The 14,120-nt window shown below is 44.3% G+C and overlaps 1 protein-coding gene across 1 annotated transcript in view; it reads left to right on the top strand.

The window, feature by feature from the left end:
• The first annotated feature begins 775 nt into the window (after positions 1-775).
• The window catches only part of TUBGCP4 (tubulin gamma complex component 4), a 66,951-nt gene continuing 53,606 nt past the window's right edge, over positions 776-14,120 (top strand). The window contains exons 1-2 of the mRNA XM_077263611.1: positions 776-1,125; positions 6,251-6,379. Coding sequence (XP_077119726.1) covers positions 1,048-1,125; positions 6,251-6,379 — 207 coding nt within the window. The 5' untranslated portion in view covers positions 776-1,047. The remainder of the gene's footprint in view (positions 1,126-6,250; positions 6,380-14,120) is intronic.

Here is a 14,120-nt window from a genome sequence, read left to right as displayed (position 1 = left end):
GCGCATGACGCATGCGGCGACGCTGCGGCGCCGACCGCAAATGTGAACGTAGCCTAAGGCTTCGTGCACACTTTGCGGTTTTTGCTGCAGATCCGCAGCAGTTTTCCATGCAGGGTACAGTACAATGTTACCCTATGGAAAACAAAAACCGCTGTGCCCATGATGCGGAAAATTCATTGCGGAATGGCTGCGGAAAAAAAGGAGCATGTCACTTCTTTCTGCGGATTCCGCAGCGGTTTTCAACATGCACCAATAGGAAAGTGCTGTTGAAAACCTGCAGAAGAAACCGCAGGAAAATCCGCAGTGAAAACTGCAGCGGTGTTGCACTGCGGATTTTCCAAATCCGCAGCGGAAAAATCCGCAGAAGAATCCGCAAAGTGTGCACATACCCTATAGACGCCGAACTGTGCGGTTTGGGTGCATTTTTTTCTCTAGAGGCTTCAATATGGAGCCTAAAAAACGCATGTAAAAAACTGCAGGGTTTTTTTCTACAAACAAAAAAAGAAAATGGGTGTGGCTAGGGGCGTGGTCACAATGTGCCGCAGTACTACACGGTGACTTGTCCTATGGTTTGTCCCTCTTTCTCTAAAAATTGGGAGGTATGCCTGAAGGGCTGCAGTTCATAGGACGTTTTATTGCATTTTTGCTGTGGTGTTTGCTCTGCGTTAATGATGCGATTCCTGTATTCACCTTCCTATTGAACGTAATATCACGTGAACGGCGAAATCGGGCGGAGCACTGCTCTGTATGAGGCAGACGGGTCTCCACTGTCTCCAGCCTCTATAGACGAGATTATTCACATCAATACGGTAGCTGCGCACGTCATTACGGTAGTAGTCCTCGCAACGGCGCTAAACAAAGCACGTCGGGAAGAAGATTCAGCCAATCGTGGGCGCCATAGTGATCACTGCTTCGCGAAGCATGTCGGGAGGTGTAGTCTGTTCAGTTTGGAAGCTGTGCTGGCGGGCTGTGGGGCGGCAGGCACTGATGTATGCAGTGTAGGGTTCATCGCAGCATCACTATTCCCGGTGTCTGGGCCCCACGGAAATGATTCACGAACTTCTCCTGGCCCTGAGCGGCTATCCCGGCAGCATCTTCACCTGGAACAAGAGGACAGGCCTGCAGGTTGTGTATCACTGAGCCTGCTGTCACCTGTGTGTATAGAGGAGGCCACTGTCACCTGTGTGTATAGAGCAGACCACTGGCATTGTCACCTGTATATAGAGGAGACCGCTGTCCCCTGTGTGTATAGAGGAGGCCGCTGTCACTGTCACCTGTGTGTATAGAGCAGACCACTGTCATTGTCACCTGTATATAGAGGAGGCCACTGTCACCTGTGTGTATAGAGCAGACCACTGGCATTGTCACCTGTATATAGAGGAGACCGCTGTCCCCTGTGTATAGAGGAGGCCGCTGTCACTGTCACCTGTGTGTATAGAGCAGACCACTGTCATTGTCACCTGTATATAGAGGAGACCGCTGTCACCTGTGTGTATAGAGCAGACCACTGTCATTGTCACCTGTATATAGAGGAGACCGCTGTCACCTGTGTGTATAGAGCAGGCCGCTGTCACCTGTGTGTATAGAGCAGACCACTGGCATTGTCACCTGTATATAGAGGAGACCGCTGTCACCTGTGTGTATAGAGGAGGCCACTGTCACCTGTGTGTATAGAGGAGACCGCTGTCACTGTCACCTGTGTGTATAGAGCAGGCCGCTGTCACCTGTGTGTATAGAGCAGGCCGCTGTCACCTGTGTGTATAGAGCAGACCACTGTCATTGTCACCTGTATATAGAGGAGGCCGCTGTCATTGTCACCTGTATATAGAGGAGGCCGCTGTCATCTGTGTGTATAGAGGAGGCCGCTGTCACTGTCACCTGTATAATAATAATAATAATAATAATCTTTATTTATATAGCGCCAACATATTCCGCAGCGCTTTACAGTTTAACAGTTTCAAACACAACAGTCATAGGTAACAATGCTAACAATACAGCAATAAAGCAAAATAAGACGACCCTGCTCGTGAGAGCTTACAATCTGTATATAGAGGAGGCCGCTGTCATCTGTGTGTATAGAGCAGACCGCTGTCATTGTCACCTGTATATAAAGCAGGCCGCTGTCACCTGTGTATATAGAGCAGGCCGCTGTCACCTGTGTGTAAAGAGCAGGCCGCTGTCACCTGTGTATATAAAGGAAGCCATTGTCACCTGTGTATGTAGAGCAGGCCGCTTTCATTGTCACCTGTGTGTATAGAGCAGGCCGCTGTCACCTGTGTATATAGAGCAGGCCACTGTCACCTGTGTGTATAGAGCAGGCCACTGTCACCTGTGTGTATAGAGCAGGCCGCTGTCACCTGTGTGTATATAAAGGAAGCCATTGTCACCTGTGTATATAGAGCAGGCCGCTGTCACCTGTGTGTATATAAAGGAAGCCATTGTCACCTGTGTATATAGAGCAGGCCGCTGTCATTGTCCCCTATATACAGGAGTCCGCTGTCATTGTCACCTGTATATAGAGGAGACCGCTGTCACCTGTGTGTATTGGAGCCTGCTGTCACTTGTGTGTATATAAAGGAAGCCATTGTCACCTGTGTATATAGAGGAGGCCGCTGTCACCTGTGTGTATAGAGCAGACCGCTGTCATTGTCACCAGTATATAGAGGAGGCCGCTGTCACCTGTGTGTATAGAGCAGACCGCTGTCATTGTCACCTGTGTATAGATGAGGCCGCTGTCACTGTCATCTGTGTATAGACGAGGCCGCTGTCACTGTCATCTGTATATAGAGCAGGCCGCTGTCACTGTCACCTGTGTGTATAGAGCAGACCGCTAATATTGTCACCTGTATATAGAGGAGGCCATTGTCACCTGTATATAGAGGAGGCCACTGTCACCTGTATATAGAGGAGGCTGCTGTCATTGTCACCTGTATATAGAGGAGGCCGCTGTCATCTGTGTGTATAGAGCAGACCGCTGTAATTGTCACCTTTATATAGAGCAGGCCGCTGTCACCTGTGTATATAAAGGAAGCCATTGTCACCTGTGTATATAGAGCAGGCCGCTTTCATTGTCACCTGTGTGTATAGAGCAGGCCATTGTCACCTGTGTGTATATAAAGGAAGCCATTGTCACCTGTGTATATAGAGCAGGCCGCTTTCATTGTCACCTGTGTGTATAGAGCAGGCCGTTGTCACCTGTGTGTATATAAAGGAAGTCATTGTCACCTGTGTGTATAGAGCAGGCCTCTGTCACCTGTGTGTATATAAAGGAAGCCATTGTCACCTGTGTATATAGAGCAGACCGCTGTCACCTGTGTGTATATAAAGGAAGCCATTGTCACCTGTGTATATAGAGCAGGCCGCTGTCATTGTCATCTGTGTATATAGAGCAGGCCACTGTCAATGTCACTTATATATAGAGGAGGCCGCTGTAATTGTCACCTGTATGTAGAGGAGACCGCTGTCACTTGCGTGTATATAAAGGAAGCCATTGTCACCTGTGTATATAGAGCAGGCCGCTTTCATTGTCACCTGTGTGTATAGAGCAGGCCGTTGTCACCTGTGTGTATATAAAGGAAGTCATTGTCACCTGTGTGTATAGAGTAGGCCACTGTCACCTGTGTGTATAGAGCAGGCCTCTGTCACCTGTGTGCATATAAAGGAAGCCATTGTCACCTGTGTATATAGAGCAGGCCGCTGTCATTGTCATCTGTGTATATAGAGCAGGCCACTGTCAATGTCACCTATATATAGAGGAGCCTGCTGTCATTGTCACCTGTATATAGAGGAGGCTGCTGTTATTGTCACCTGTATATAGAGCAGACCACTGTCATTGTCACCTGTATATAGAGGAGGCCGCTGTCACCTGTGTGTATTGGACCCTGCTGTCACTTGTGTGTATATAAAGGAAGCCATTGTCACCTGTGTATATAGAGGAGGCTACTGTCATTGTCACCTGTGTGTAGAGGAGGCGGCTGTCATTGTCACCTGTGTGTAGAGGAGGCGGCTGTCAGAGTCACCTGTGTATAGAGGAAGCCGCTGTCAGTGTCACCTGTGTGTAGAGGAGGCCGCTGTCACCTGTGTGTATTGGAGCCTGCTGTCATTGTCACCTGTGTATAGAGGCCGCTGTCACCTGTGTGTATTGGAGCCTGCTGTCACTGTAACCTGTGTATAGAGGCTGCGGCCACTGTCACCTGTGTGTAGAGGAGGCCACTGGGACCTGTGTGTAGAGGAAGCCGCTGTCACTGTCACCTGTGTATAGAGGAGGCCACTGTCACCTGTGTGTAGAAGAGGCCGCTGTCATTGTCACCTATTGTGTTGGAGGCTACTTTAACCTGTGTACATATTTGAGGCCACTGTCATTGTCACCTGTTGTGTTGAGGAGGCCACTGTCACCTGTCCCTGACAGAAGTTATGTCGCTTATCCATGTTATGTAAATAAAAGCTTATAACCTGACGTTAAATTCATCCATTGGTTGTATAAGTTATTCTTTTGAAAGCTGAAACCCTCCGAAATGTGGTTTAGGTTAAGAAAATAAAGTAGCATCAATGCAGAATTATTGATCAGTTAATGGACACAGAATGGTCAGATTTTGGCAAGACAAAAGTTTTGTCGCATGGTCAAATAATGCACCCAATCCTAGTTTGCATGCTCACCTGTGCTCCGTAAATGATCGTTTAATTAGTGTGTGTATATAAAAAGAAACCCAGCACCCCAGACCTTCACTTGAACTGCAACTTGAGCTCTGACAACATGCCAAAAATCTACCCTGTGACCAAAGCCTGGATTATCAAGAGGCTGAAGACTAGATCCACTGCAGAGGTGGCTGGCACCTTTAATGTGTCTCGGCGTCATGTACACAAAATTAAAAAAGATTTGTAGGAACGTTTGTTGGTTAGAAAATCCAAAGCAAGCCCCTCTTCCACTGCAGCAGAGCTCCAACAGGCCTGGTCACCTCAAGTCCCTGTGTCAACTAGAACAGTTTGTATGATTCTGTCTCCAAATGGCCTCCATGGTAGAACCAGTGCCCAGAAGCCAGCACTAAACAAAAGGCAAATAAAAAACTGTGTGGCATTTGCAAAGTCCCACAGCCTGCTAAACAGACGGACACGGGAAAAGTGGCATAAGGTGGATTTCTCTGATGAATCTTCAGTAGAATTACACCACAGCTGCTGCAAATACTGCAGGAGACCTACTGGACCCTGTGTGGATCCAAAATACACACAGAAAACAGTTACATTTGGTGGTGGAAAGATCATGGTCTGGGGTTACATTCAGTATGGGGGTGTGCGAAACATTTGCAAGGTGGAAGGCAATATCAATAGCCTAAAATATCAAGAAGTATTAGCTACCTCTTATATTCCAAATCATAAAAGGGGTCAAATTCTGCAGCAGGATGGTGCTCCATCTCATACATCCATCTGTACAAGAAAGTTCCTCCAGGCAAAAAAGATTAAGGTGCTCAAGGACTGGCCAACCCAGTCACCAGACATGAACATCATTGAGCATGTTTGGGGTAGGATGAAAGAGGAAGCTTGGAAGACAAAACCAAAGAATCTAGATGAACTCTGGGAGGCATGTAAGACTGCATTCTTGGCTATTCCTGATGACTTCATTAATAAATTGTATGAATCATTGTTGAACCGCATGGATGCAGTCCTCCAAGCTCATGGAAGTCACACAAAATATTAAATATGACTCTAATAGCACCACAACTTCATTCACCAATGTTAGGCAACATATATTTGTATTTTAAGTTAATTATTTGTTTGAAGATCACATTACTTTCTGTGGGCGACAAAACTTTTCCCTTGCCAAAATCTGACCATTCTGTGTCCATTAGTAAATCAATATTTCTGCATTGATGCCAATTTATTTTCTTAACCTAAACCACATTTCGGAGGGTTTCAGCTTTCAAAAGAATAATTTATACAACCAATGGATGAGTTTAACGTCAGGTTATAAGCTTTTATTTGCATAACATGGATAAGCGACATAATTTCAGGGAGTGTAGAGGCCGTTGTCATTGTCACCTGTTGTCGGCCTCTGATCTCTGTATTTACTAAGTGGATATGTACCTGTCTTCACAGGTGCCGCCTCTTTTAAAGAGCATCTGCTTCTAAATTGTAATAATACATTGCCTGTAGCCTTTGCTCCAGCATTTTTTTTTCATATTGAAATGTCACATTAAGCTCCTGACTATTGCACATTCTCTAGAAGAATAACACAATTATGTCTATTTTTTTGCAGGTATCCCAAGATCTGCCATTTCTTCATCCTGGTGAAACTAGTGTGCTGAACCGTCTGTGCAAGTTAGGAACAGACTACATTCGCTTCACAGAGTTCATTGAGCAGTACACCGGCCATGTTCAGCAGCAGGTAATCACTTCATCTTCAAAATGCCCTTTTAGAAGAGTTTAAAGGGGTTGTCCATTTTTGATTTCTATATTAAAATTAAGCCCAAGGTTGTTTAATTTTATTTAAAATAAAATACAAAATTAACTGCGTCTGGACCTGTTTTTGCAGCACTCCCTGCATCCATTGCTGGCTTGCCCACTAACTTTTCCTGGGGAGAATGTCACAGCGGTCATGTTCTGTCCTAACTCAGATGGAACATTTCCCGCTGCAGCCAATCAGTTGACTACAGGCTGGGGTGAGATGTGAGAAGTGCTATGGAGGAATTCTGGGATCCGTAGGTGATTATGTTTTGTGTGTTGCTGTTGTGTTGTTTTTTTTTTTTTTTAAATATTCTACCCTGATTTTAATTTTAATATAAAAATTGTTTTTTGACTAACTCTTTTAAAGATGGCTTCTGGGATTGCTCTCCTTTTTAAAGGGAAGCTCAGCAAACTACAGACAGTGTCAGGTTGGCACAATTATACTGATTAAGATGAGACCTGGGTTGATGAAATCCGTCTTGTGGTTGTTGTTTAATCTGTGTTTGCAGTTTTGAGATTCTCATGATCTGGGGCGGGATTGTCGGATGGACTTTATGTGGTTCTCTGGTCTGCTCCTCATCATTATCCATCATTCATCATCCATCATCCATCATGTTACTGAACCTTCAGTGACCTGACTCCTATTTTAAATACTGCGCCTGTGCATTTAATATTGTGGTCTTCAAAAGAAAAATTTTGTTTCAACAAAATGCTGCTTGCAGCGCATGTGCAGTGGCATCTTTCGGCAAGCAATGCTCTCAATCTGCGCATGCGCCGCTGTTAAATATTAATTAAATTATTCTTATTCTCAATTCTGTACTGAGTACATAGCCTCTCGCTGACATTACAAAAAGCTATTTCTGTATATGTAGCTCAGAGTAAAAGTCAACACTATATAGAGAGAACACGTGGTTTATGGGGCACACGTATAACCGAGACTCACAGAAGGGTGGGGGCGGTCACGTGGGGGTCACCTCCTGCCTGCTTCTCCATCATTCTCCATGGACTTCAGACAACTTACAGAAGGAATGAACAACTGGTAGCCATGATGACTTCTATTCCATGACAGACGCTTTTTACCATCTCAGGAAAGATGAGGAACAAATGGACAATCTGTTCGTAATTATTTCACCTATTTTATGTTTTGCTGCAATGTGGTTTTTCTGTGGACAATCCAATAAAGCACTACATTTTTTATGAAAATATCATGACATTTTTACTTTAAGAGAAACGCATCTGGTAAAGAGTCCTGATTAAATAAATGTGCGAAATAAGCATATTTAACAGCCGCCCACTGTGTTCTGAGGACCAGTGTGGGAGTGTGTACAAGAAGAGGAAATAATTGTCGCTGAACATAGCAATGGTCCCCGGAATACAGTGGGTGGCACATTCCTCATAATGAGAGCATCGCTTGCCAATAGATGCTACTGCGCATGCACCGCTGCCGGCGCCAAGATCACAATATTAACCCCTTTCTGACATCGGACGTACTATCCCGTCGAGGTGGGGTGGGCCCGTATGACCACCGACGGGATAGTACGTCCAGCGCGATCGGCGGCGCTCACGGGGGGAGCGCGGCCGATCGCGGCCGGGTGTCAGCTGCCTATCGCAGCTGACATCCGGCACTATGTGCCAGGAGCGGTCACGGACCGCTCCCGGCACATTAACCCCCGGCACACCGCGATCAAACATGATCGCGATGTGCCGGCGGTGCAGGGAAGCATCGCACAGGGAGGGGGCTCCCTGCAGGCTTCCCTGAGCCCCCCGCAGCAACACGATGTGATCGCGTTGCTGCGAGGGTCTTACCTCCCTCCCTGCCTGCTCCAGACCCGGATCCAAGATGGCCGCGGATCCGGGTCCTGCAGGGAGGGAGGTGGCTTCACAGAAGCCTGCTCAGAGCAGGCACTGTGAAGCAGCCTGCACTTCTCTCAGATCGGTGATCTGTCAGAGTGCTATGCAAACTGGCAGATCACCGATCTGTATTGTCCCCCCCTGGGGCAAAGTAAAAAAGTAAAAAAAAAATTTTCCAAATGTGTAAAAAAAAATAAAAAAAAAAATTCCAAAATAATGAAAAAAAAATATAAATATTATTCCCATAAATACATTTCTTTATCTAAATAAAAAAAAAAAACAATAAAAGTACACATATTTAGTATCGCCGCGTCCGTAACGACCCGACCTATAAAACTGGCCCACTAGTTAACCCCTTCAGTAAACACCGTAAGAAAAAAAAAAAAAAACGAGGCAAAAAACAACGCTTTATTATCATACCGCCGAACAAAAAGTGGAATAACACACGATCAAAAAGACAGATATAAATAACCATGGTACCGCTGAAAGCGTCATCTTGTCCCGCAAATAACGAGCTGCCATACAGCATGATCAGCAAAAAAATAAAAAAGTTATAGTCCTGAGAATAAAGCGATGCAAAAATAATTATTTTTTCCATAAAATAGTTTTTATCGTATAAAAGCGCCAAAACATAAAAAAATAATATAAATGAGGTATCGCTGTAATCGTACTGACCCGAAGAATAAAACTGCTTTATCAATTTTACCAAACGCGGAACAGTATAAACGCCTCTCCCAAAAGAAATTCATGAATAGCTGGTTTTTGGTCATTCTGCCTCACAAAAATCGGAATAAAAAGCGATCAAAAAATGTGACGTGCCCAAAAAGTTACCAATAAAAACGTCAACTCGTCCCGCAAAAAACAAGACCTCACATGACTCTGTGGACCAAAATATGGAAAATTTATAGCTCTCAAAATGTGGTAACGCAAAAAATATTTTTTGCAATAAAAAGCGTCTTTCAGTGTGTGACGGCTGCCAATCATAAAAATCCGCTAAAAAACTCACTATAAAAGTAAATCAAACCCCCCTTAGTTAGGGAAAAATAAAAAAAATGTATTTATTTCCATTTTCCCATTAGGGTTAGGGTTAGGGCTAGGGTTGGGGCTAGGGTTAAGGCTACAGTTAGGGTTGGGGCTAAAGTTAGGGTTAGGGTTGGGGCTAAAGTTACGGTTAGGGTTTAGTTTACATTTACGGTTGGGAATAGGGTTGGGGTTAGGGGTGTGTCAGGGTTAGAGGTGTGGTTAGGGTTACTGTTGGGATTAGGGTTAGGGGTGTGTTTGGATTAGGGTTTCAGTTATAATTGGGGGGTTTCCACTGTTTCGGCACATCAGGGGCTCTCCAAACGCGACATGGCGTCCGATCTCAATTCCAGCCAATTCTGCGTTGAAAAAGTAAAACAGTGCTCCTTCCCTTCCGAGCTCTCCCGTGTGCCCAAACAGGGGTTTACCCCAACATATGGGGTATCAGCGTACTCGGGACAAATAGGACAACAACCTTTGGGGTCCAATTTCTCCTGTTACCCCTGGGAAAATACAAAACTGGGGGCTAAAAAATAATTTTTGTGGGAAAAAAAAGGATTTTTTATTTTCACGGCTCTGCGTTATAAACTGTAGTGAAACACTTGGGGGTTCAAAGTTCTTACAACACATCTAGATAAGTTCCGTGGGGGGTCTAGTTTCCAAAATGGGGTCACTTGTGCGGGGCTTCTACTGTTTAGGTACATTAGGGGCTCTGCAAACACAATGTGACGCCTGCAGACCATTCCATCTAAGTCTGCATTCCAAATGGCGCTCCTTCCCTTCCGAGCCCTCCCATGCGTCCAAACTGTGGTTCCCCCCCACATATGGGGTATCAGCGCACTCAGGACAAATTGGACAACAAATTTTGGGGTCCAATTTCTCCTGCTACCCTCGGGAAAATACAAAACTGGGGGCTAAAAAAATAATTTTTGTGAGAAAAAATTTTTGTTTTATTTTTACGGCTCTGCATTATTAACTTCTGTGAAGCCCTTGGTGGGTCAAAGTGCTCAAAACACATCTAGATAAGTTCCTTAGGGGGTCTACTTTCCAAATGGTGTCACTTGTGGGGGGTTTCAATGTTTAGGCACATCAGTGGCTCTCCAAACGCAACATGGCGTCCCATCTCAATTCCTGTCAATTTTGCATTGAAAAGTCAAACGGTGCTACTTCCCTTCCGAGCTCTCCCATGCGCCCAAACAGTGGTTTACCCCCACATATGGGGTATCAGCGAACTCAGGACAAATTGTACAACAACTTTTGGGGTCCAATTTCTTCTCTTACCCTTGGGAAAATATAAAATTGGGGGTGAAAAGATAATTTTTGTGAAAAAATATGATTTTTTATTTTTACGGTTCTGCATTATAAACTTCTGTGAAGCACTTGGTGGGTCAAAGTGCTCACCACACCTCTAGATAAGTTCCTTAGGAGGTCTACTTTCCAAAATGGTGTCACTTGTGGGGGGGTTTCAATGTTTACGCACATCAGGGGCTCTCCAAACGCAACATGACGTCCCATCTCAATTCCTGTCAATTTTGCATTGAAAAGTCAAATGGCGCTCCTTCGCTTCCGAGCTCTGTCATGCGCCCAAACAGTGGTTTACCCCCACATATGGGGTATCGGCGTACTCAGGACAAATTGTACAACAACTTTTGGGGTCCATTTTCTCCTGTTACCCTTGGTAAAATAAAACAAATTGGAGCTGAAGTAAATTTTTTGTGAAAAAAAGTTAAATGTTCATTTTTATTTAAACATTCCAAAAATTCCTGTGAAGCACCAGAAGGGTTAATAAACTTCTTGAATATGGTTTTGAGCACCTTGAGGGGTGCAGTTTTTAGAATGGTGTCACACTTGGGTATTTTCTATTATATAGACCCCTCAAAATGACTTCAAATGAGATGTGGTCCCTAATAAAAAATGGTGTTGTAAAAATGAGAAATTGCTGGTCAACTTTTAACCCTTATAACTCCCTAACAAAAAAAAATTTTGGTTCCAAAATTGTGCTGATGTAAAGTAGACATGTGGGAAATGTTACTTATTAAGTATTTTGTGTGACACATCTCTGTGATTTAAGGGCATAAAAATTCAAAGTTGGAAAATTGCAAAATTTTCAAAATTTTCGCCAAATTTCCATTTTTTTTGCAAATAAACGCAGTGGTAAAATTTCTTTGATATTACCTATCATGAAGTACAATATGTCACGAGAAAACAATGTCCGAATCGCCAAGATCCGTTGAAGCGTTCCAGAGTTATAACCTCATAAAGGGACAGTGGTCAGAATTGTAAAAATTGGCCCGGTCATTAACGTGCAAACCACCCTTGGGGGTGAAGGGGTTAAATACACAGGCGCAGTATTTAAAATAGGAATCAGGTCACTGAAGGTTCAGTAACATGCTGATGATCATGAGGCCAGAGCACCACATGAAGACCCCCCACAGGCCGCCCCGAAGCACGAGAATCTCACTAAGGCCGGGTTCACATTGCGTTAACAGCAGCCCGTTCAATATATACGTTAACGGGCTGCTGTTAACGCAAGTGCCGATGTGTCATCATGCTAGCGCAGATAGAGCTAGCAGATGCTCTATCTGCGCTAGCGGTGACGGACCCGGAAACGCTGCAGCCCGCGTCCCAGGGTCCGTCACTCAATGACGGCACATCGCTAGCACACGTCCATTGTGGGCGTGCGCTAGCGATGCGTCCGACATAGGACATAATGGCGGCGTTAACGGACTGCGTTATGCCGCGGTGTAACGTAGTCCGTCTAACGGACGCCACAGACGCAGTGTGAACCCAGCCTAACTGAAAACTGCAAACACAGATTAAACAGCAACCACAAGACTGATTTCATTAACCAAGGTATCATTTTAACGGTGCATCAGTATAACGGCGCTGACCTGACACAGTGTGTAGGTTGCTGAGCTCAATCCTGCTGACAATTTCCCTTTAATGGTGTGGTCCAGTCATCACATATTCATGGATGGTCCATTGCATAGGTCATCAATATCAGATTCCCGGAGATCTGACATCCTTAATAACGCTCTGCATGAGCAGGAACGACACTCACTGCTGCAGCTCGCGCTGCTCATCCACAGCATTCGTTATTACTTGTATACTTATGCACGCAGCAATCTGTCTAACTGATGAAGGTCATTGTATGATCAAAACATCTTTCTAAGGAAATCCCACGGACTTTTTGGTCATTTTTAAGCGCTTTTTTGATGTTTTTAAAACGTTGGTGTTTTTCTTTTTTTTTTTTTTGATCATTTTTTCAAGCAATATTGAGGCATCTTTTGCTATTAGAGTTTTACAAACTTTTTTTTTTTTAAATTCCATTCAACAAAGCAGAATCTGTTAGTGTTTTTTAAGCAAAAATGTTGGCAAGGTGTTTTTAAGGATGCCCTGCACTTCTGTTGAACCTTCCCATTCACTTCTATTATAAAGTATAGAGCGTCTTCAGAGCAGAAGTTACCTGAAGAATGGTCCGGTCTCTTCTTTTAGCCACTCTCTGTCTTTGGAACACTGAAGCTGTTAAAGGACATTCCAAAGCCTGAACATAGAAACCGTCAGTTGTTTTTACATAGAAACACAGATGTCCATTATTGGGTGTTTGGTAAACACTTTTTCAGGCAGGCTTCCGAGTGGAAGCCTGCTTGAAAAAAGAACATATCCTAAAGAGGCCCAAAAAACCTGACAAGTGGCATGCATCTAAAGCTGATTTCATACATCAGTTAAACACCGATTGGGCACGGTCTGCAATACCCAGCATTGACCACCGGGTGTCCTGATCTGAGCGGACTCATCTATGCCTCCGCGGTAGGTACCTCAGGTCAGGAGACCAGGCCATTGTGCTGGGTTTTGGAATCCAACCCTGATCCGTGTTTTATGGACGTCTAAACCGGCCCCAAACTTTGATTGCAGTTGGATCATCCGATGGGCACGTGTTGTAATTTTGCCACCTATGAACTTGGAAAGTTGTCATCACGCTAGCGCAGAAGTTGAAAATGATCAAAGCTGCTGATTTTGGAAACCTATTTTTAAGCTCTTGACAAGTATTGTTATTGAGAATGAGGAGTGACGTGTGGAGAGTAACAATGTTTTACTTTGATTTTTCTTGCTGACATTTAAAATTGCCTAAAAAGAGAACAATGCAGTCTATATATAAATCATAAAAAATGTGACAGTCGCACATCGCAGTTATCTACATAAAGGCGATACCTACAAAAAGTGTATAATGTTCCAGCCCCGAGCAGGTGGGCACCATTACTTATTTATGACAGAGGCCCACAATAGTTGTCTTTCCTTGTGAACTATATGAACATTTGGTGACAACTGGTATGGCTTCCCCTGTCAGTATATGGTAAGATATTCCCATCATGAGAAATAACATCAATATATTGTGCTGAATACTATACAGGATGAATGATGTATATAATAGAAGGGGGATATAAAAGTATCCTCTGCAGATGTCTGATCCAGAGGAGAAGAGAGGCCCACATAGTTCAGAGCGGTCTAGCCTTAGCCTGGATACTATGGTGTAAGATGACGATGATCTTTTTCCCTATAGCTAAGCAGGAGTGAGTTTTTGCCCTTGGTTGCTTTGCGTATTTTTTCACATTCTTGCATATTTTGTTCCATTGTTTTCTATGGTGTGGATAATGTTTGACAGGTTTTACTTTTTTCATATTTAAACATGCTGGAGCCGCGTAGCTGGTGATCGGGTGTTAACTAGTGATGAGCAAATGTGCTTGGATAAGGTGTTATAGGATAAGGTGCTATCCGAACATGCTCGAGTCCTAACCGAGTGTCTCCGCAAC

The sequence above is a fragment of the Ranitomeya variabilis genome, chromosome 5 (assembly GCF_051348905.1).
Source record: "Ranitomeya variabilis isolate aRanVar5 chromosome 5, aRanVar5.hap1, whole genome shotgun sequence".
NCBI lineage: Eukaryota > Metazoa > Chordata > Amphibia > Anura > Dendrobatidae > Ranitomeya > Ranitomeya variabilis.
This window is presented reverse-complemented; position numbering and strand designations above follow the sequence as displayed.